Here is a 24,266-nt window from a genome sequence, read left to right as displayed (position 1 = left end):
TGCCAACTAAAAATGGCCCCCTGCCCCCAACCCTAGTTTTCCTACAGGCTTGTTCCAGTCACCAGTCTAACCCCTTATCTGACACAGGCCACTCACAGTTCTAATGGAAAAAAACCCCACAAATTGATAGGCAAGAAATGGGATGCTGAAAAAAATGCTACTGCCACACAGTTAAAAAGAAAACCTAACAGTACTGTCTGGAACAACCTAATGCCACCCCACCGCATCAGTAAATGTTAGTAAATGTTAGTAAATGCTTCTGCTGAACGTCTTCCTAATGCAAAAAGGATACTCTGCTGTTTGCACAAGGGTCCTGCTCTTATGTAAATTCCACAGGTTATGTTGCACTGGAAGCAACTTCTCAGTCTTGCTTTTGAACCCCCCTAATGCCTGATAACTCAGGTGACTGTTGTTGACGACAACTTTCAGCTACAAATTCACCAAACTATACAGAAGACTTCTAAAAGAGCAAATGTAAACATTCCCAGGAGTTTCACATACTCCTGTGTCTTTGAATCTAAAGCAGGCTTCCTGAAAATACAAACCATGCAAATTTGGAGGGATAAAAAGTAATGATCTAAAACCCCTCCAGTGTTAAAACCCAGCAACAGCCACAGTGATCTACTACTCTTGTACGTGGTGTCTCAGCATCCCTTGTTTAAGCATGCTGGAGGAAGTGATACACAAATAATATATACACTTTGCCTTTCTATCATTCAAAAAAAAATTTTTTTTCCCATGGACCATTATTCAGTCTTCCCTAGGACTTTTTTGATTGTTGTTAAGAGCCAGTAAGGTCTCCTACTTTCTGTATTACTGTTTCCTTAGAGCCCTATCCTCTGTTATAGGTCAAAACCAAGAAACAGCCTTTCTGCATGAAGCAGCACTAGTTTTTAGTTCTGATCCATGCTATCCTTCTCTGAAGATTTACAAACTCACTCTGAACATGACAAGAAATATAAAAAATTAAAAAGTAATTTTGAAACAGTTTTTCCTCCAGATGAAATACAAAACAGTACAAAATTGGTACCTTAAATGCTATAGTTACCTTTTGGCAGGTTCATTTTGGCTCGTGACAGTAAGTTGCTCTGGATCCATAATCACCAAACGAGTTGGAAAATTACACCCATCGCCCAAACTAAACCAGAAACAAAGATTCAAATCACTGTTTGTAGTTGACTTAAATGAACTGAACAAGTACCCATGCAAAAGGCAAATGCTACAGGCTCAAATCAATTACTTGAGTGCAGTGTTGAACTCCAGACTTGAGCAAGGCAGTCCTACCACTAAGCCAGATGATCAGTTAATTAAATCTTGGAGCTGAAATGGTTCCCACCCCATCACTCAGTATGGATTGCTGAGCACAACACTAATCTATGTATTTCAGACACATCACTGTGTGTCTGTACACTGTAGCCCTAGTCTTTCCTGAAACCACCATGCACATGTAGTCAGACTATCTGGTACTTACAACCTCAGAAGCTGTAGCATAAATAATATTCTGGTGGCCATGCTTTCCCCTCTGCCCATCATTTTGAGGTTAACTAACCCTTCTTTTAAAGCAAGTTTAATCAGGATAAAATGTGGTGGCAAAACAGACTGATCCATCTACAATATAGCTTCTGTCTTTAATCACATGAAAAGTCATGGTAGTTGAACAAACAGCTGAGGCAACTTAGAATCACAGAATCAAAGATCATCTAGTTCCAACCCCCCTGCCATGAGCAGGGACATCCTCCACTAGACCACGTTGCCCAAAGCCTCATCCAACCTGGTCTTAAACACTTCCAGGGAGGGGGCATCCACAACTTCTCTGGGCAACCTGTTCCAGTGCCTCACCACTCTAACAGTCAAGAATTTCTTTCTAACATCTAATCTAAATCGACCCTCCTTCAGCTTAAACCCATTACCCTTGTCCTGTCACTACACTCCCTCATAAACAATCCCTCACCATTTTTTCCTGTAGGCCCCTTCAGGTACTGGTAAGCCACAATTAGATCTCCCCAGAGCCTTCTTTTCTCCAGGCTGAACAAGCCCAACTCTCTCAGCCTGCCCTCATAGGAGAGGTGCTCCAGCCCTTTGATCAGCTTTGTGGCCTCCTCTGGACTCTCTCCAACAGCTCCATGTCTCTCTTGTTCTGGGGCCCCCAGAGCTGGACGCAGTACTCCAGGTGGGGTCTCACAAGAGCAGAGGGGCAGGATCACCTCCCTCGACCTGCTGGTCACACCTCTTTTGATGCAGCCCAGGACACGGTTGGCTTTCTGGGCTGCAAGTGCACACTGCCAGCTCGTGTTGAGCTTCTCATCAATCAATACCCCCAAGTCCTTCTCCTTGGGGCTGCTCTCAATCCATTCCTCGCCCAGCCTATAGTTGTGCTTGGGATTGCACCGACCCATATGCAGGACCTTGCACTTCGCCATGTTGAACTTTATGCGGTTCTCACGGGCCCACCTTTCCAGCCTTAAGATCGTTATTTCCTCTGCTGTTTGCTACCAGAGCTCAACTTCACAAATGGATTCACCAACATTTTAAACTGATACACAACCCCGCAAAACCAGTGTTGAAACACAGCTCCTACTTTGTTTGCTGACTTTTGGGAGTGGTGGGAGTGGGCAGCAGGTCGGTCTTGCTTCATCAAGCTTCCTGACACTTGTCTGGAACTCCCCAATACTGGCTCAAGTTTTAAAACCAGTATTTTGCATCATATCAGAATTTTTTTTGCACTGCTGCTTATTTACATGCACTTTCTCAGGTGGCTTTCAGTACTGATACTGTCATCTACAGCAAAAGGAAATCTGTCAAGTGGTTTCAGGGGTGAGAGGGGGTGTTTTTAAACTGATGTTTCAATGCAGCTGAAGTTCAAGCATCTGGATCTCCAAATTGTGATTTCTGCTCTATATTCAGACGCTAATACTACCATGAAAAGGTGTGCAATTTTTGAAATACACTTCTCAACGTTTTCCAAACTTCTGTATTTAGAAGGCCCTTGTCAATGAGGCCCTTGCCTTTGAATGAAAACCCTGTGCAGAGTTTGCTCAGTTTTCTCCTGCACATTTTCCCTATGCCAATATTCATCATGCAGGTTTTAGGAGTTGGCTTTTCAGTTGTGCTTTATTTTTTAGGAGAAGGGGAAGCAAGGTGAAAGTCACGGAATCAATTTATTCCCCAATTCATTCCCATTCATATGGAATACCTGGTAAAGATAGGGAGTAGCCAATACTTCTTTTCATCTCCAAAAACCTCCCTCAGATTTTTGCTGCATCCAAGAGAAAAACCATTTTTATCAGGGCCATTTCGAAACGTGGGTGCACGGAATGTTTCTGTAAAAGAAAAACATTCAGTATCTCTAAAGTGATAAGGAGTCAGGGAAGAAATATCAACAGACTGAAACTTGTCTATTGTGAAAACAGTGTAAGGCAAGCTGAGACAATCTCGATGTGCATTATGGAAAAAAAAGTGTCATCTCAAGTAACCAGAGAGCATTAAAAAAATCATAGGGTTAATGACAAAAATAGAAATGAAAGTAGGAAAGTTCACGTAAGCAGAACAGTCATCTTTCTCTCTTTACATTTAACAGACGGTCTGAGACAGAGCTAAGTACCATCAGCATGCCAAAGATACCACATCCCTTATTCATTGATGGCTATCACTCTCTCTGGCCCATGAAGCCTTCTTTGAGCAGAAGGCTTCCTCGTCTAGAAGCAATTTACCATTTACTGGACCTAAACCCATACAGGATAGTTTATTCCACTTCTACCATGGTCTGAAGTTGAATTAAGCGCATCCCGTGGTATCAGAGAAAGGTGAGATCTATTACATTAGAAACAGACACATCGCCAATGATAGTAAACCACCACCATTTTTCTAGTTAGTCTGGTTACACCCTTGGCCAAGAGCCGACCAGACTCGTTGCTCTCCCCATACCAACAAGTTGTCTTTTTACAATCATGATCCAGAAAGCAAAAAAAGTACTGACTGTGCTGACAATTATGACCACTGACTTTTGGGCAAAGAACATGGTAAAATTTTCTTCAAAGCTAAAAGAGACTGTGAATATTCCTTAGCTGTAGATATGTCAAAAGGACTCAAACGACTCTCCTGTTAAGCAATCAAAAAAATTCCTTTTCTTCCACCAAAATATTCTAGCAAGCTGAAAATTGTTTCACTTTCAATTGACCCATTTATTTTTGAGGATAGAAATTTAACTCCCATTGAAAGGTGTAAGATATTGATGTACTCAGTTGTGGAAATACCCACCACTCCCTGTTCCCCTTGACCCTGCAAAAAAACCACTGTCAAAAATGCTGTAGCAAGAACTTTAGATATTTTAACTGAAGCATCTAACTTGTTTATGCTGGTCAACGCGCTTTAAAACATTTAGGTGTAGAAATTAGGGGAATCTCTTTTACTATTTAGGAAACACGCATCCATGTTTCCATTTCTAGTCCATTGCTAACTTCCTAATAGTGAGGCCCATTTTATTTCACAGGATTTAAGAATACTTTTTTTGGATCTAGTTCAAAATGTAGTATGTTTATATACAGCAGAGCCTTCATCTTGGTTGGGCCCACCCAGCTACTCAAAGCACTAGAAAAACAGGGTTATTGGCAAGTAGCAATTATGTTACATACTTACATTATATAAAAACACAACAAAAATGCACAGTGCCTCAGAGATCTCAAAAATACAAACAAGATATTAACATCATTAGGAATCCACATGCTTGGCTCCAGCAGAGGACCCCTACATATGCGACACTTTCCCATACGTTTCACCTTTAACTACTTTTACCAGATATACTTCTTACTGCGCAACATTTAAGAAATTCTGTTTGCATGTGATGGCACATCCTGTAGGCTTTACATTTTCATCAACTTGTTGGTTTTCTGAACAAGGAACAGTTCCATATTCCAATTAACTGACCTATGGTTGATCTGTTTTTGCCAACTAGCCAGCAGTGGTAGCTGAAGAGTGACAGTATGCTGATGAAGAACATGGCTGCCACAAAGAAAAGGAATAGTACGTGGAATTTTGCATGTGTATCTGGCAATTCATTCTGGGGAGAAAGAAAGAAATCAATACATTAACACTTTTTAACAACTATGCAGTATTACCACTAAACATTTTCTGCCACACGCATTCTGCTATAGGTCTTTCACCTCACTTTTCACAAAGTAAAAAAAGCACAAGCTTTCCTTCCATGTCACGTTAAACTGGTGTGTAACAGCATTTAAAGCTGATGGGTACCCCCTTCCATCTGAGTTTAGTAGCATGAGTGCGTACGTTCATCTGTTTGATAGCACTGTGTATAATTGAGGGTTAGTTTTTAAATGCACAGTAGGGGGCAAGAAAAAAATTCCTATACTAAAGAATGTTAACTGAGCAGCCCCAGCCAAAGAGACACAGGGAAAACATGTCCAAAATCACTTTATTTGAATGGAAAAAAAATACAACAAAAACTTCCAAACCCTTTCCTGGCAAGGTAATAATACTGAACCCACTTCTGAACCGGTGTAAGGAATGTAAAAGGGAAATGGCTTTCATACTGTGTGTTTCCAAGACTAAACAACTCCTAGACAAGACCTGGGACAGATCTTCAATTTTTGATGATCTCTAAGGTTCAAGCAACAACCAGCGTGTACCTAGCAAAACAAATTTGCCATGTCTGACCAGGCAGAAGTGATTCACCAGAAGATCTACACAAAAACCCAACAATTTCAGTACAACCACCATATAAAAAACAACTTCCCACCCAACTTCCCACCCATGGATAGTCAATTCCACCCCTAACCCCAACTATTTTTAGGCTTGCACTTTGAAGAGGCCATTGGGATTTGTAACAATACTATTCCAGTTCTATATCCTCAAAATCACAGTACTTTTAAGTAGTTGACCTTTAAACAGCACTATGAAAGCAGAGAGGCTATTTTCATGCAGCTGTTTAGTTAGCGTTATTGCCATTACTTTTTCCATTCACTCATTCAGTATGCCTGCTTATCTAAGGCTGATTGCTTTTTTTTAAGACTAAAACACATTTCAATTAAGATCAAGTGGACATAGGTACATCTATATCCCTGTACACTGCCTATATGCATAGGCAACAGATTACAAATTTCCTTCCTTCTGTGATGGTGTAAATAGCTACCATGAATGACTGGATTAGAAAAATTATAGTAGGAACAGTATTTAAATAATTACAGCAATATTGGATTTTACCTTTGGACAATTCTCTGCAGCTTTCCTGCGGCAAAGCTTTGCGCAAACAAAGACAATTTATTAAACACTAGTGTTATGTTAAGAAGAAGCGTTTGAAAACAGCACAGGCTTTGTTAAAATAGAAATGGTTGGTGTGCGCATGTGCTCTCGGACGTGCCGAGTTCCAACGCCCATCAGCAGCCTTAGCCCCCCGTTCTCCAAGAGAATGGAGGAGAGAGTACATAAGACCATACTACTAACTTCTAAGGCATGAAATTTTCTACCAAAGTACAGAAGTATTGCTATTCAGATTGCGGCTGGATCACTTTCAAGTGGTTCCTCAGCCTCAACAGCACGACTACACCTTTGCTAGTTGTTTCCATCACAAGTAAGGTTTATGTGAATATTCTGTATGATGAAACCATTCATAAAGGTCCAAAAAGCTCAGAATACTCCAGAGGTATAAAGCAATGGTTTATAAATTACAAAATCTTTCTGACTTCAGAACATATCTATTACCATTAAATGTAGTTGCAGTCAAAACCTAAAAAAATAAATTGCCATTCGTTGCACAATTTTTTTTATTTAAAAAAAGAACCCATAACACATCAGTACAGTTTTCTTCTACACAACATCCTTTGATACTGAGATTTGTTTGTGGGATATATCTTTAGCGTAACACCTGAAATTGAACCAGTGCTTAAGAAAATAAAGCAAGAAACAGGAAAGCTTAGTTTAAATTAGCTTTTAAATTCTGAACTTTATACCTAAAGAGTGGTATTAGCCACCTTAGCTAAAATGCTAGCATTTAATGAATCTGTTGTAGGGCAAGATGTAGGGCTTTTAAGTTACATTAATCTGTGCAGAAAGCCTAGGGTGAGCCCAGGCTTTTACCTTGGAGTCAGGCAGATATATATAGCACTTCCAAAAATGCTGGCTACCATCAGATCATGCTAGAGTAAGCCAATTGATTGCAGAGTCCAGCCTTCTGAACTGCCACTTAAGTTCAGTTTTCTTATTTACTGCTTTTTTTTTTCTTTGGATGCAGTTTTGCTTGGACAATTTGTGCAACAGTCCCTCTTCTCCCTGCTGTAGGGATGTGTTGTGTTTTGTGATCCCTTGAAACCAATGCTAGCAAAATACATCCTCAAATTGCTGCTTATTCCTAAGCTTCATGTTAAAGCTATGATGACTTTTCCTACCTCAGAACACCCTGCAGTGTTTCCCAGTTTCCTAATTAATTTTTGTAACTTCTGTAAGTCTCTTGGAATTGCATATTTAAACAAAATAGTTTTCTACAAAGAATTCTCAGGCCAGTCGATTTTGAAGCTCAAAAAGCAGTAGCAGCTTGGTCTTTGTGTTTTCTGTGGGCCAGAAAATGTAAGTTTCAGTTGCATCTTCTTGAAACATAACTCTATAACCCGGAGAAGGATTTTTTTGAATTATGCACAATGAATCTCCATGATCTCCAGGGAGCATTTACCTCTTCTGACTACCCAGTTTCAGCCACTGGTTTTAAGTTGTTGAATGACAGTTGCACAACTGAAACATCTTTCAAAAAAGGTCAGTTCCTTCCCGGAGAGAAGCATGCAGGCCTTGAGTACGTACAACAGGTTTATTCACAGTTGTGTTTGAGCAGCAGTCCACATGCCACAGCATGTGAAAAGAGAGTGAAGCTTCAGAGAGGAGTTATTTAAAATCATTATGCTCAGCAGCAGCACAGAAGCAGAGACTTGCAGGTGAAAGCGCTGCAGAGCTTACGAAGAGAAGCAATTTGCACAATAAAATTTAATAACAGACTGAAGCCAGTCACTATTCTAAAGAGTTCCCTGCAAACTCCTTCACAACCACAGAGTTGTTTGAGCATATATCAGGTCACAAAAACCACAACAAAAAAAGTGATGTCAGAGCTTGACTCATTAGTCATCTTTTAGTAGCCAGGTCCAGCTTAAATCCAGAAAAAAAATCAGAAGATGTGGTGTATGTCCTTATGCGTATATGCAAGAGGAATAAGTTCTAACTAAGGATCTGGCATTGTTCTTTTTTTTGGTGGATTTTTTAATTGTTGTTGTTAATACAACCAGTTTTGGAGAAGCACATGCCATCTACCCGCAACACATATCACATCCTTGAATTAGCTATGCTCAGGATTGCCAAAATAATCTGGAAGACAACAAAAGACTGTGAAAACAGCTGGAAAGTATACAGGTTTCAAGGGGGAGGGAGTGCAGCAAGAATGAGAGCACCACCATGCACTATGTAAACAAGGCATCAAGGACTGGGTGTTCAGCCAGTGCTGGTGTTTGTGTCAAATACATTTGGTTAAACTGAGGTTTTATCTGCTCATCTTTAACAACTTCCTAGGTACAAACAAATTTTCATGAGTATAAGGAAAGTAGTTAGGAGTATAAAGAACGGAGTCATTCATGTTTCCTTGATCTACAAAACAGATTTTAACATCTGCATCAGTGTGTGAGATGGTGGTAAACATTTATAGTCACTGTGGCTGTTCCACCAGCGTAGGAACAACATCAAGATCTTTCTTCAGCAGTTCTGCATAAAGCATGAAAGATGCTATGTAGAAGTCTTGCATGTACAAGTGGGAAACACAAAGACCTTCTTCAACAGAAGAGGTAGGTAGGTGAGCGTGCCTCACAAGTATCTGCGCATGTGTGTTGTGTCTCTATGCAAGTATTATCAACAGTGCAAAACAATGGATTGCTAAAATTTGTGAAGTTAGCGCATACACCTTTACCACCTCGTTCCTACAAGTTCTGAAGTGACCAAGGCTACACTCCCCAAGAAGCAGTTCATCTTGCATCCCAACACTAGATATATACAGTAGATGGCTGCACACTTTCTCCGAAAAAACATCTATGAGGAAGCAAAAAAAGAAACTCTACCTTCTGAAGGTATGCTATAACATTTCTGATAGTCAAGCTTTGGGGTGTGCAGGGGAACAACCTCTAGAGAGCCTCAACAGAAAGCATCAAAACAGTACTCTGATGCTACAGCAGACAAAGCTGAGCATTAGCAATATACTGAAACAGTCTACAGACAGCGCGTGGCAGCCGTACTCTGCTCTGGACACAGATGTAGAGAGGAGCTTCTAGGACTCTTCTGCAGTCAACAGCACTTGCCTAAAAGCTTACATACTACAGACATACTAAAGTTTGCAAGTCTACATTATTATGGTGCTGCCACCTCTTTCTGGAAGTCTACTTTAATCAGGCTACTATAAGATCAAAGGAATTTTAGCTTTCTGGAATAAGTGATTTAACATGAGTAAAGTGAGTCAGAGACCAACTCTAATGATAAGATCATGGCATCACCAGATTCTGTCTTGGAAATAACCGGAAATAAAAGCAGCAAGTGCAAGCACGGAACTACACTGTCTATTGTCACATTTCACAAGTAGCCCATTCTTGCAGGAAGGATTTTAAATAACTAAATAATTAAAAAAAATTATCCCTCAAGTTTACTTCCTCTGCTCAAGGGTCCACTTCAATATTGTGTCCGATGGGCTTTGGAAGAGGCTTGCTGCAGATGTTGGTATTAAATGTTCATTGTGGTCAGATGTCCTGCAGACTTTTGTTGCACCAACACTTATGAAATGAGGTGACAAAGCAAATTCATTTTCTTTGTTCAAGCACTGACTGGTAAATATGTAAGAGCGCATCTACCGTTTCATTAGAAATTGCATACAAAGCACTGGAAAGCAGCCAGGCAGATGTTTGGGAGTGGCACATTCACAAATTAAAAATTTAACTATTTACAGTCAAGCAAGACTGAACAGCTCAATCAGACCATTTCATTTGAAATATCCGTCAAGCCACAGCTATGACTGAAATACGTTTACGGCTTTCATCTCACACCATACTGACAGCTCAATTCCCACATAGTTCCTCGCTCTCCAGTGACAGGCCGCTATACAGAACTGATAGACTAAGAGGAACATAGTACTTTGGCAGATCAGACCCATAGGCTTCGATGAAGACAAACATACTTTTTGCACAATTTATCTTACCTGTCTAATGCCAACTGTCTCAAAGTACAGCTGACATGGCAACATCTTTTTGCTCCAATAAAGATTATTTCTACAGCTACAGATAATGACTGCTTTTGCCAGCTGACAGCAACTAGCATCTAAGAAATATGTGCTGTTATTTACTTATAAAGATGTGATGGAGAGTCTTCCACTTAGAGTGTAATAGAAACTGATTAAGGGAATTCTGATGCTAGCTCTTCTGCCTAGAGACAGGAAGACACAATACAAGGTTTTGGAGATGAAAGGGAACACCACTAGAAGACACTGTGTTCAGCTTGGAATGTGACTGGAACAAAACTGATAGAAGGAATATAACACTGATGTACAAGGATGCTTGCCCTTCACATAAATGTTATTACATCTAGTAAGATGGATGTATGCGTATTGATCATTTGACAACTGGTAATAGCTGCAAGAAAGATGTATACCATTAACACTGTACATATCTCAGCATTCTACCCGTATCAGATTGATAAAGGCCACTAGTATGAAGTTCAGACAGTTCCTGTGTAGGAACTCCAAAACAGAGCCTGGTCAGTTCCCAAGAAATTAATCTGCCTTATCTGGTAGCAGATTATCCACAACCAAGTCTAGAAAGATACAAAATTGTTCTTTATATTTCACATTTGTCAATATTTTTATATATATGTAATTGTTTGATATAGCCCGTTCTTTCTATATCTACATAGCTATATCCAATAGTCTCAAGAAAACCTGAGCTGTGCCACTCGATTTTGATGGAGCAGAGAAATTGCAGTGTCCTCATTGGAACTTCTTCCCCCAATTACTCATCCTGGGCAGTGTAATACATTTAAATTTATTAACATTCGGAAGGTTCTCCTGCTTCAGTCACTTTGATTGCTGCTGTTAACAGTAATGAATTATGGAAGAGTAAACAGCGAGTGACAACATGCTGATGCAGCCTCCAATAAAACATGCAAGATTAAACAAATGAACAACAACAAAAAAAAGCCTTAAAACTTACTGTCCAAAACTTTATGAAGTACTGCAAGACTGTAGCGGCAACAAACAGACAGTACAGTAAGGAATACATTAAAAACAGGAGGAAGAATTTGTAGTTAGAAAATCCCACACAATTATTCACCCTAGAAGGAGGGGAAAGAGAAAGAGGTTACTATGATATACAAAAAATAAAATAAAACAAAACCCAATACATTCAGCTTTTGCAGAGCATAATGTGTATGATGTCAGTGGTATGCCCAAAACAGTCTGGCACTGGTGTTTCAGAAGCATTTTAAGCCACCATTTTGAGTGAAGTCTCATTCCTCAGACCAAATGATCTGGGCCCCTCACATAACTTCTGCCCCCCACAAAGTTCTACAGGACAGGACATGAGCTGGCAAAGCGTATGATACATACAGTCTGTATAGGAAGCATCTCACACACTATGAACTAATTGCAGTCATCACAGCAGATAATACGAGCCTCTCCATCAATTTCAGTGGATGTTGCTTTGGTTACAAAACCACCTTCAAGTCAACTACTGATAACAGTATTTTTATAGTGACAACAGATAGTATTTTTACTGACTACCAGTGAATGCAAACTGCAGAAGAGTAACCGTCTGATTGGTCTTATCATCATCTAGAATCCAGAACTGATTTTCACAGCATGGTGGGTATCTCCTCTCCTGGTAACAATACCAAACTAAACAAAAGAAAGAAATGCCATTTCTCATAGGTCTCGTTAATGACAGGGTTTCTCTCTATAAGGAGAAACTGCGTGATTTGGGCTACTGGGCCTACAACTGTATGTTGCAACACACATTAGGAGCAAGATTTATTTTCACATATTAAAGTCTCCAGAAGTTCTGTGAAAATCAAGGTTTACTTCAAAGTTGCATTCTTGAATTCTAATTCATTCTAATTCATCATGTAGGATCTAGTTCATCATCATTATACTGATCTTTTAGTTTTGTTCTTATAAACTTACCATGGACAGTGGTGGTCCATTTTTAGTACGCATCTGAAAGAGATAATTTCTAGTAAGTTAAAGCAAAAATACATTTTCTTGCTAAGACATACACTATTAGCTTCTACAAGTTTGAGGGTTGGTTTTTTATTTTATTTTTTCTAGGAGCATTTTGCCCCACTGCATCTTTTTAAGTCCTTTTCAATCATGACAATTCTCTGTATAACAGCCATCCTTTCACCCAAAAGGACCAAGAGAGTTATGAAAACAGTCTCTTAAACTAACAGGGGGAGCATTACTGAGCAACACGATGTAATAGTTCATTAAGCCACGCTAGTTTTATGTGCGCATTGAAAGAAAACGAATCCAAAGGACCCTTCAGAGTTGCGTGGACACGGTATGTTAGCCTGGCGTTCACTTCAACTAAGACTACCTTAGGGCTATTTTTGCTACCTTTTTTTGTTTGCTCCTTGCTTGTTTTTTTAAAGCTAATTGAGGAAAAGAGCAGCACAGTGGGTAATTTGAATAGACCACATGCCATTTTCATCCAGTTTTAATATAAAAACAGATAGCAGCCATTTCAGACACACACTCACTGTATTTGCTAATAAATTTGATTTTAGCCAAAAGATGTGTGTTAAGATTCTTCAGTTAACTAGATTTTCTCAAGCTCAGCCTACTGAAGTCTCATGCAGCCTCAGTGCCTTTACAGATTTTTCTGATGATTCAGAATGAGGCTAGAAAATAGCAGTGATGTCTTTGAAATGGTTAAGGCATGTAATTGCATTGTCAATCTTGGAGATGAAGATTTTCAGCATTATTGGTAGCACTCATCTGTTTCAAGGCTGCAAAAGCAAGATACAATAAAAGAGCTCTATAATAAGCATTTGCTGGTGCTGGTATCTCAGACCTGCTTTTCCTTACTTTCAATCGCTGATTTTTTTAGTTTTTTTTTTAATATAAGCTCTGTTTTACAAAGCTACAAGCAGGTTTCCTAAAAAGTTCTGCAACTTTGGACAATGGGGCTGCAATAATAATATTGCACCAACAGGAGGAACTTTGCTCTCTCATGAAATCGAGGTACTGAGGGTCTGAGAACAAATAGTAAAACCTGCTGTAATGCAAGGGCTGACACACCGAAGACATGAACACGCTAAAGCAATGATTGCAGGAGAGAGAAAATCCATCATTTCAGATTCAGTAACTTACATGTCGCATGCAGAACAGTGGTGGCAGCGGTCAGGTTTGATTAGCTGGCATCGATCACAGTATCTGATTGCTGCATTCAAGTGGCAAGGGTCAAGTCATTAGAACTCATTGAATTTTACAAAGGTTTTCCCCCTTAACATGAACTGAGTCTTAAAGAGCTTCCCGCCCTCCCCTGCCACACTTGTTCTCACAGACCTTCATGTGCCTACTTTCAGATGATATGTAGTTTTGAGTTTTTAAGCAATGTAACATGTGAAAGTATTTAAAACACTTTCATCTATTACTACTGTACTGAGTCCATTTCCATTTACTCTTTGTCTCCACAGTCTTCCCATCCTTCATCCCCTATCGCTTGCTTTCTTTCACCTCTAGGCAGGGTACTCAGGTATCCCATTGTGAAAATACATTCTTTCAGCAAGCCAACTTGCTGCATTAGCTTTCTCCATCCTCTCCAGCAAATAGTGATCTAGCAGATAGCTTAATAAATTAGCTCTTCCTCATCTTTCCTGGATATTTTTATACAAGCCTTCAGGCTCTTCTTAATGGAAATAAGACACCGGCACAGGCAGTTTGAAAGGAGGAGGAAAGCCAACACCTACAGCTAAGCAGAACTGCTAAGAGCTGGCAAGAGTTTCCCAGACCACTCCAGGAACTTAAGACTGGGATTCCCTTAAAGGAAGGCTTGTATTCAAAAAAGCCAGGTGTGCTTAGATTTTGTTTGGAAAGTCACAGTAAACTTTGGTAACAGTTATTCTGTATAGTTTTATGTTTTTGGAAAACTCAACAGTGTTCTTAGTTTCAGGAAAGAGAAACAGCTATATATACATATAACAGCTAGATTTTTAAAGAATATACATATGTATAAGACAGCAGTTTCACAGATTATTCATATTTAAGTTGGAATAAAAATGCCTGTATGTATTAAAGGCAAATACAGAAATAGCCCATAACTAGCTTTGTACTGAATTACAGATGGGAATGAAACAACTTTTATTCGTTCTTAAATTCTAGCCTTAAGTATGATGTTTCTCCTCCTGCTGAACTGATACAGCTCAGGAAAAACAACTTTAAAGGGGCATATAAATGATCATAAAATTGAGTAAAAAGTTTAATTTTCTCTATTTCAAGCTGCATTAGCTATATTTCTTTGCTGTGTTTATTTTTATAGCCACAATTAGAGATAAATGTTGTCATTCATCTGCTTGCTAGAAAAGGATTTTTTTTTTTTTAATTCCAAATATTGGCTACATGTTGAGATCCCCAGACAAAGGACTCCAGTTTCTCTTGGGAGAAAAAAAAGCAACAAACCAGCCCAAACGTACAACAAAACAAGGTCATGGCCTTTGCAATATGTGCTTAATAGATTGTTCGTTCAGTCAATCAAATGAATTTCACTGAATTAAACTAGCAGCTTCAGGAGCACAGAATTATCTTTATATCTCACCTCTCGATGCTGTTGTCGTATAGATAGGCAAGTCTTTAGCAGCTTTTCTCAAAATCTCCTGCTGGGATTCTGGTCTCTCTTCTTTTTCATACTGTTCTTTATCAGCTTTTGACAAGCAGAACTGGGAGGGAGAAAATGGAACGAAGGGAAGAGATTAATTATTACTTTGTGTTTTAGTCAAGCTCCAAGACCCTAAGTATCTTAATCCTGTATCTTCGGATAGTCTCCACTCATTGACCCAAAAAACCTCACATAATGAAAAAAGAACACTACAGGAATTACAGGAGATCCTTGAAACTTCATGATGGTCCTGGGCATATTTTAAAGAAAATAATCCTTACCTCTGTTCCATTATCTATGGCATTTTCCCTTCAACACAAAGGAAGCCAGAGGCTCAGGGGAGTTTTAAGAAGGCACAACCTTTCCTTTAAATTTCTGGTAAGTGTAAATTTAAGTGATCTGTGAACAAGAGGAAGGTGCAACAGTCCTTTGCTACTACAAGGCACTAAAAGTTCTCTTATCCCATTTCCTCTCTCTGACTTAGGGAGAGGTACAAACCAGAGGGGGAAGAAAAAGGGGGAGGGTGGTGGGGCAGCTTCATGGCTTCAGCACAGAAGTTGAAAGAGTTTAACCAGAATTTTTACTTGGGAGTAGTCAGCACCAGTCTCAAAATCCATGAGCTGTATCAAAAGCAACTTCAGCAAAGCCTGTGTACAGTTTCAGAGAGAGTTACAATTCTGAGTAAAGCATGAAGAGCATTCCTGTTGAAGCCTCAGTGAAATTTAAAGCTTTGCCAGAAGAACCTGAAGAGCCTTTACTCAGTTGTGAAACAGTTGGTATCCACTGAAATTATGAGCTTTACCATTAAGCCCCACAAAACTCAGTGTGCTGACAAGCCCCTGCAGAGTAGGGGCTGAACTCACCATTTCCTTCAGTATTTTTCTGTTCTGAAGCACTTTTAGCATGGACTACAAGAGCCCTTTTTATGAGCACACATAGATAAAGTATTCATGGTAGTGAGTGGAAAATGCTGTGTGTGCAGCTGGAACAAAAATTGGCTTAGTGTGGTTTAATATGACCATATTTTCCTACCAAGAACACGTATATGATTAGTTCACACGGATTTTCCTCTCATCCTGTACTTTTTCATCTTCTGGATTACAGTCAGTTGGCAAGCAACAATAAAGACTCCACTTACAGAAAGGAGGAAGCACTAAGACATTGCTGCAATTTCTTGGTGTTATTTCCTAACCCAGAATGCAAATAAGTTACCTCATATCTCACAGAATCTAGTTAAGTCTCCTCTTATGTATAGCATCTTCCCAGCTATTGAGCCTTCTCACTATAAGAGGGTGAAATGCGAAACATAATTCCTTTCTAAATAATCAGAAACTATGATCAATCTATGCAAAGGGTGAAATTAAAGTTTAACATCTCAGTCATCACCAAGAGTTTGACCTCATTTTTTAATATCCGTCTAAGCTTGATATTTACTCAAATATGAAAACCAGAGAGAGTCACATCAAAAGTTTAAGATGGATATGAAGCATCATGCCAGCAAACAGCAGTGCAATATGCCTTCCTCCCTATTGCCCTTGTAAGTCTGCTAGGTGACCAAACGTCTGTCTCCGTGACCTGCAATCAACCAGAATTTGACATGAAATACTATGTCTAGATGACATTTCTATGGCAAATCATTAATGCACAAAAAAGGAACTAAATCACAAGATTTAAAACTTTAATTTGTCCAAGTAACATCCTAATATTACTCCAAAAATCCTGGATAGGATTTTGGTTTTCTGAATAGCTACATTTCTGTTCTAATTTCAGAAATTAAGAGGGCTGTGAAACCACAGTCTCTTTGGACAATGGCAGGATACGTTCAAAGACATCAAAAGTTGTCTGTTACCACACAGCTAACAGAATTTCCAATGAGGTTCCAGCAGTTCTTATTGAAAACAGAAAGAGTCCCTTTGTTTCCTTCCTCTTTCTGGATCCTGTATAATGTTGATTGTTCTTTCTTATGACAAATGTACAGGGATTACACTAAGACAACAGCAGCTGCAGAATCTTTTTTTAGTTCAATAGTAAGATCACAGGATGCTATTTGTTTTGCAAGAATGGCTAATTTGAATGACTAAGCATATATACATTTACACTCTCATACAATGGGGAGATTCTGAAGTTAGGTTTTGTTTTTAAGTAAGTCCAGCATAAATTACTCACTGGTACATGAACAGAAGGGACTTGCTCAGAGAGAGAAAAAGTGGTGGTGCGTTTTTTTGTTTGGGTTTTGTCTTTTTTTTGTGTGTGCATGTTTTCGTTTGTTGTTGTGTTGTGTTTTGTTTGGTTGTTTTTTTAAATATTTTTTTTTCTTTTTAAAGCTAGCTGTAGAAGCAAATTATATTAAATCTGATCTACCCTCACACTTGATACAGGAAATATTCATTACACACCATATGCCCAAACCATCCCTTTCACTCACTGAATATGAAAAGCTTGCTACATTACTGTAACTACAGGATAAGTACTGTCAGAAGTTTTCTATCATTGAAGAACCCAAGCAGACAGTAAAAGTTACTAGGCATTAGCATTATGAAAAGCTCTAGTTCGTATAGCTTTTCAAAACTTGGAATAACAAGGTTCCAACCACATTTTAATTAGCTAACCTGCTTAAACTTTGTAATTTTCCTGCAGAACCATCCCACATAAAGCTGAAACAAATCACCCTGAAGACAAGTCCTTTTGAATGTTTAGGTTTAACAATTCAGTACTACTCTTTTTTGCTTAGCTAAACAGCAGGATAGTCTTTAGCTTTTTTTACTTTATATTCTGTAGCTTTCTAAGATACAGATCTCTAAGCCATAATTAAGCACTGCAGAGCAGTGCTTGCTTTTCCTTAGAAGCATGGTTTTAACTCTTTTCAAAAATGTTTAAGGTTGACATTAGCACTGAAAGTCGGTCTTGCCAAAAATAGAATAAAAATTCAACCCCCATAAAGCAACCAAACCCTCAAACAGTTTAGTCAATTTAAAAGCTTTTTAAAACCAAGGAAGGGAAGTACTTTAAATTTGGTGCCAGTATTTAATCCTTACATACGCACACCTTTGAGAAAATAGAAAACAAGGTAATCCATCTCAAGCTTATTGCAATTAATATTGTTCTTTTTCAAAACAAAACTTGTTACAATCATCATGCATTCTTTTGCCATTCTATAAAGCTCCTTTATGTATTTACTTCTTAACTGTCACTAAACCTTAACCCTTGACTTAGTAAGTGGTTCAGTCCTCCAGGTTATGACTATACATTGCATTACTACTTTTTCTTACCCAAAGAAAGATCAAAACTGCCTAAAATGGAAATATAAAAAAAGTTGTCACTGTATTTGATTTATTGGTTTTAAAAATTCCAGGTTTCAAACAAGCTACTTCAGAGCAAAGCACTGTACATAACTGACAAACTTGCGATGAATTAAACACACATTTCATTTAAGGAAGTGTCATGACACAAAGTATACAGTATTTTAAGAGTAATTTGATAATTTTCATTTATGATACACTGTCATGCTGTTCTATTTTAGATAATGAGAAGCAAAAGGTGAATCATGCAGTACTGCAAACAAGTTTCATCACTGAAAACAGTTCAGCTATTTATAAAAAAAGGCATTGACATTTTTCTAACGTCATATTTACCTCATTAGAGGGGGATGCAGGACATGTGAAAATTGTCTTCCAATAGGACCACACAAACATGACAAATGACAGATGAAAAACCACAAGGTAGACAACTGCAATAAAATATAAATAATAGTTCAGTTAATATAGCCAAAAAGAACAAGAAATAAAATCCCTGATCTTTGATGAGGGCTAAACCACTACACTAAGCATCACCCGATAAAATTAAGCTGTATTAAACCCTCTTCCCTGGGTAGACTTAGCACTCTGGGAGTGCTCTTAAAAAAAAAAAAAAAAAGAACAAGAAAAAAAAATCACCAAATGGTTGCTATTCCTCAAGGAAATAATAAGCTTTTATGTATTAATTCAAATCAGACTTTAAAGGGAAAAAGCCAAACCGAAAACCCCCACAACAAACCAGAACTGAACTTTACCTGTGGCATGTGACTAACCTTTTCGGATAAAGATGATGCTACAATTCCCTTCTAGATTGAAGTATTTCATAACTGACCCACAAAATTTCTACTTCCAATAGAAACAGCACAGTATTGTGCCATTGTTGAAGGTAAACGTCATCAATGACAGTAAAAATTCTAAACCAAGGGTTTGCAGAGGACTGCATTCCAAGATGAGAGCTGTCTGTGAGTTAAAAATTGGGTATCTTCTTTCAAATCATCAGAGGAATATAATCTGGAAGAGTCCTGCTGTTATAGTCAGTGTCAACAAAATGCAAGTGGCTTTAGTAGGGAGCTCAATCAATTTACGAATGGGTCGATGTGATATGGTTGCCTTGAAGGCCAGAGACCCAGACTTTATGGCCCAGGAAGCTTCTTCCAATCTTGTTTCCTCTTATAGTTTCTTTTACCACTTGTGAACAGGAAACAGATCAGTTGTGCCAGAACAGCAAACCATAGAAAATAAGTTATACTAAATATTTACAAGATCTTCACTTATATTATCTTCAGCTACAGGAAGAAGGAAACTTGACCTACTTTCCTGTGCACATAAAGAGAGTTCTTTTGAGAAGCCATATGATATACTTCACGGATGGCAGAACAGGCTTGAAACTTTGGGAACTTCCAACAGCTCAGAAAATGCATGTGCATAGTCACAGAAGACATGGTCTTAATTTATCATCTGTCAGGATTTTCATTGCTTGTTGCAGTAACAAACCCAAACAAACCATATCTGAGCTTTCTTCAGAGAATTATGCCTTTTTACCTTAGCCTCTGACTCCTCCAACTTCACAGACAGATTTGGCAAATTTTCAGTTGTGGAGCTGACCAAAAATGCAAGAAGGCAAAACCTTTTTCTAAAGCCATCCTAAAATTGTAATCCGGATAAGAAAGAACTCGTGTATCACTGTACTAGGCACTGCATAATTAAAAATTGTCTTTTATTAAAAAGATACTATACATATTCAAACATAATGTGGTTAAGCAATTCAACCATGAGAAAACTGTTTGGAAAAGAGGAGAAATGGACACAAAATTATAGTGGAATCAGCTGCACAGATCAGAAGTTTGGGGGAGAAGAGGGCGAGAGGAGTTGAACAGAAGGAAAGAGGAAATGCGATACAGGGAAGGCCAAGGCACAGCAAAACTAACTTACACAGTAAGCAGTTCTATTCTGTCCATAAAAATCACCCCTAGAATTCAAATTCTTTTGAAGGATTATTTTTAGGGCACACACAATACTTCAAACAGCAGAACCTCAAAGTCTTGTCACAGGCTGTAAATGCCCCAACAACACACAGAATAACAGACTACAAGGCTGGCTGCAGCAAGGGTACATATCTGTGTTTGCGCTACCAGTATTTACTAGAAAAAAGGCAGCTGGTTAAAGTTCTCTTGCACTCTTGCAATAACCAAGATCTTGCAATCTGTCAGCATTAACAGGCAAGAGTCTGTCCTTAGCAGCCAAACTCAGGGTAACTCAAGGAAGAGCAAGGCTTTCCCGGCTGTTCCAGCGGGGGCACCACCCAATCTAGAGGAGAAAGAACCTGGAATCGGCAGTCCATACCGGCCCCACACTGAATAAATTCTTGCTTCTTTTCCCACTCTTGTGCTGCCATTCCTACTATGATTACAGGTATCTGTCCTGTCAGTGCTCCCCAAGAAATGAGAGGGAGGGAAGATACCATTTTTGACGGCTTTACTTCAGCAGTGCATCTACCCACTGTTTTGGGTAGCAATATCTCCTCTGCAGGCTACTCCCTGAAACATCTTGCATCAGTTTCCAGTACAAATATAAACCAGCCTCATTCCTACTCAGCTCATTTTCTTGTAATTACAAGCTAGATGGAAAATACATCAAAAAGCTCAAACCCCAATAAGTGCCAGTTTAGCCAGACTCAGAGTCATGAGGAAGTCCTGGCTAAGCTAAGGGAATGGTCACAGCCATGCTGTGACCAAGTCAAGTCACTTCTTTAAAGGCACTAGTGCATATTAGACCATAATTTATGCCCTCAGGAGAACAATGTCTTAAGACATGCTCTTGGCATCCCCCTGAAATATGCTAAGCCATCCTAAGATTTGCCCTTAACATCCTTTCTCTGAATCATCCTTAACACTACTTCCAAGACAGGGTCAGATTACAGAGAGGTAATAATATATAACAGAAGTATATTATATTGTTAAGAGAGATTCAGAGTTGACTTTATTCCCCCATCCTAATGGATGTAAATCTAGACAAGAATATGAAATTACAAAAAAAAAAAAAAAAAAAGCCTTAATGGGGTGAAGAAATCACCACCAATTTAACCAAAAGTTGCAATTAAGTACTGGAGTAAAAAGATTTGCACATGTACACTGAAATATGGAGCAAAATATATTTGCTAAGATGCACATTATTGAGTTACATATCAATGTTACTGGTACTTCGGCCTTTTGACTCTTCTGATGTTATTTCCTGGCTATTGAGAGTCAGCTTATAAGAACTTTATAAAACTTATAATAGCTTTCATTTCAAATGAAAAAAAGACTTCACATCTCATTTTAAGATCAACCTCCGTGGTAAAGAAATTTATGCATGCAGGATGCCTGTGGCATGCTTTAAAATTGAAGGTGTAAAATGCGTGCACGTGACAGCTATTAAAAGCCTAACAGTCAGGTTCCAACGAGACTGTCAGTCTCATTAGTTCATCAAGCATTTTTCTTCTCTGGTAGATTTAAGAGCACCTAATTCAGTTGGACAGCCACCGCATTTGTATTAAAGCCAGAGATCTGACTATGCAACATCAACATCATTGTTCTGCCATACTTCCTTAATGGAGACATGGATCTTGCCTTTCTGGGAGAAACTAGAAAGTAATACTTATTCATATACAGGTCAACAGTAAAGCACAGCAGCAACCTGTAGAATTTTGTGAAGTCTAGGTGAAGCCCAGCTGTGCATTGTGATACAAAAATCCAGGGTAAGACACAGCTCCCATCTTGAACGTTTATTTTGGAGGTTTTTCCACTCTCACCTTTTCATTAGAAGATGAAAGAGGACAGATTCCATGAAAATTCCTTCCTTTCACAGTGTTTTGGATGTTCCCCAACAGGAAGAAAACCACTAGATTAGCTCCAGATTCTATGCTCTTTTGCAAAAATATTTAAGAGATGAGAGCCTCTTATCAGTGGTTTCACGCTCTGAAGACAACCCTCCATGTATACTCAAAATGCGATCTATGCTTAACCTACCACTCATGTTCCCCAATAAGCCGAAATGAACTCCCAAACAAATATCCCATCAATCATTTGTATTTCAATAAAATAAATAAATAAATATGTATTTTGAACTTCTGGAATCAAATCATCCTTTAGACTACTTTTTGTTCACAATTAAAAGAAGTGGCACAGCAAGAATGTTGGAACTGTTTTGGTCAGTTGGTATCTCTGTAAGTACTACCCACTGTGGCATATACTTGCCAAAGCCAATATGAAGACTTAAGTAAAGTTTGTCAAAACAAGGCCTCAACCACTTGACCTGGAAATTTAAAATTATAATATGCAGCCATCTTTGAGACAGTTGTGTTTTGCACAGCCCTAACCAGTCATAAAGAAAGGAGTTCTGAAGAATTTGGCAAGCTGTTTGGAAAATAGCAAGCAGTAGAACAACAATTCCTCCTCTTCCAGAAGTCTTCCAGGTCACAGGGTGTGTTCAGGAATAAAGAGAAAATGGATTTGTGGATCTGCTGCAGTTCCTTCTCTCTTCTCCCTTTTCTGTTCTTAGAAGGTACCCATTTAAAAATATTTGTAAACCTAAATCATAGTTGCATTACTCACAGGTCTTGTCATTATCCCAAGCTTGTGATACTAGAAGCTAAACAGACTCAATCTCACAATATTTACCTTGTTTCTTAGCACTAATCTACTCACTATACAGAGCTTACAAATAAAGCAATACATTTAAATTCTGTATCTCTTAAGACTTGTGTGTAACAAAACTATTCATATCTTCAAAAAACAAAAAAAATATTACCTTTTTCTGCAGCTGAAGGAATAGTAACTGGAAGAGAAAAAAAAAAAAGAGATATATGGTAAGTAAATCCATATTGAATCAGAAGTTTGGCTAGAAGTGAGATATATGAGATAGCTGACTTGTTCCAAAATGTACTTCAGGTGTTAAGTAGAGCCTCCCTACCCGCCTCTGGAGTAAAACAGGAGTTAGTATTCCTCCTGCTAGCCCTTGAGGCTCAGTGAGTCAGTGGAAGAGCTGAAGATATCCAGTTCCCTGCATTAACCAAGAGAGCACATTCCTTTTCACAGGCATTAATTAGTTCATAATTTATGCATGTTCCCCTTCAGATATGCTCCTAGCAAAGTCTTCTGAGGCATGTCAACAACTAAGCCAACAGGTATACCATCAGAAAGCAGAAAATGAAATCAAAAGAAGTTCTTACAGAAGTCCCTGTGAAACTGTTACAGGTAACCTACTTCCCTCTCATTTTTTTCCCACCACTCCTCTCTTCCTGTCACATGCTATTTTTGACTTTTCTCCCCTGACCTCAATTCCTCAGGCACAGTTAAAACCTCTCCACTTCCTTCTCTCCTATATCCTCATCTACTCTTATCCCAAAGCAAATTCTATTGTTCAAATCTACCTTGTATACTGCCTGCCTAGTAGTGCATCCTCCTGCCCTCAGGCTTTTCCAAAACCTTCATACTTCATTCATCAGTTCAGGTAAGATGCTGAACAGAGAAGTGCCGTACTTATTGGGTCACTTTGTTAGTACTGCTCCCCTTGACGGATCTCTTCCTTAGACACTGAATTTCTGAAATTCAATGAGGAAAGGATCTTCTCCCAACTCCATCTTATACAGCAAATTTAAGCTTCTGGTCATTAGCACGAGTACAAGGTTAACAGAGCACATCCTGCCTACTGCAGTTCACCTCACTCCAAACTGTTTCCTCTCTCTCTGCTCTGACATTTCTACAGCCATTACTCTGTGTGCCAGTTCAAAAGAGCTTTTTCCAGAAGCACGCTAGAGTCTTAAATCTGCAGGGCTTCAGTTTGCATTGCAGACTTCCTTCTGAAGGGTTACTTTGGTGACGGAGGTGGCATGTGTCTCACTTAACTGCAGATATCTATAGTAAAAGGGTCTGTAACTGTATTATGTAACTGTGTCTCTTTTTACAGTCAACAAGAGACGTAATGAGGTGATGTCTCAATGTATAGATGACCTGTTTGTGTTCAGATGTGGTTTTTTGGGTTTGTTTTTTCTTTCCCTCCTCCCTTAAAATATCCACTCAGCACCCCCTATCTGCCCGTGGAAGCC

At 38.8% G+C, this 24,266-nt stretch overlaps 1 protein-coding gene across 1 annotated transcript in view; it reads right to left on the bottom strand.

Moving 5' to 3' along the window:
- Positions 1-24,266, bottom strand: part of ZDHHC20 (zDHHC palmitoyltransferase 20) — a 47,829-nt gene that overhangs the window by 4,594 nt on the left and 18,969 nt on the right. Inside the window, exons 2-10 of the mRNA XM_075742203.1 lie at positions 22,970-22,996; positions 18,521-18,615; positions 14,829-14,949; positions 13,385-13,454; positions 12,197-12,229; positions 11,229-11,349; positions 4,924-5,056; positions 3,194-3,320; positions 1,049-1,138 (exon numbers count right to left, since the gene is read on the bottom strand). Of these exons, the coding sequence (XP_075598318.1) occupies positions 1,049-1,138; positions 3,194-3,320; positions 4,924-5,056; positions 11,229-11,349; positions 12,197-12,229; positions 13,385-13,454; positions 14,829-14,949; positions 18,521-18,615; positions 22,970-22,996 (817 nt within the window). The remainder of the gene's footprint in view (positions 1-1,048; positions 1,139-3,193; positions 3,321-4,923; positions 5,057-11,228; positions 11,350-12,196; positions 12,230-13,384; positions 13,455-14,828; positions 14,950-18,520; positions 18,616-22,969; positions 22,997-24,266) is intronic.

This window comes from Balearica regulorum, chromosome 1, assembly GCF_011004875.1.
Source record: "Balearica regulorum gibbericeps isolate bBalReg1 chromosome 1, bBalReg1.pri, whole genome shotgun sequence".
Taxonomy (NCBI): Eukaryota; Metazoa; Chordata; class Aves; order Gruiformes; family Gruidae; genus Balearica; species Balearica regulorum.
Note: the sequence above shows the minus strand (reverse complement) of the source record. Positions and strands in the feature narration are given on the sequence as shown.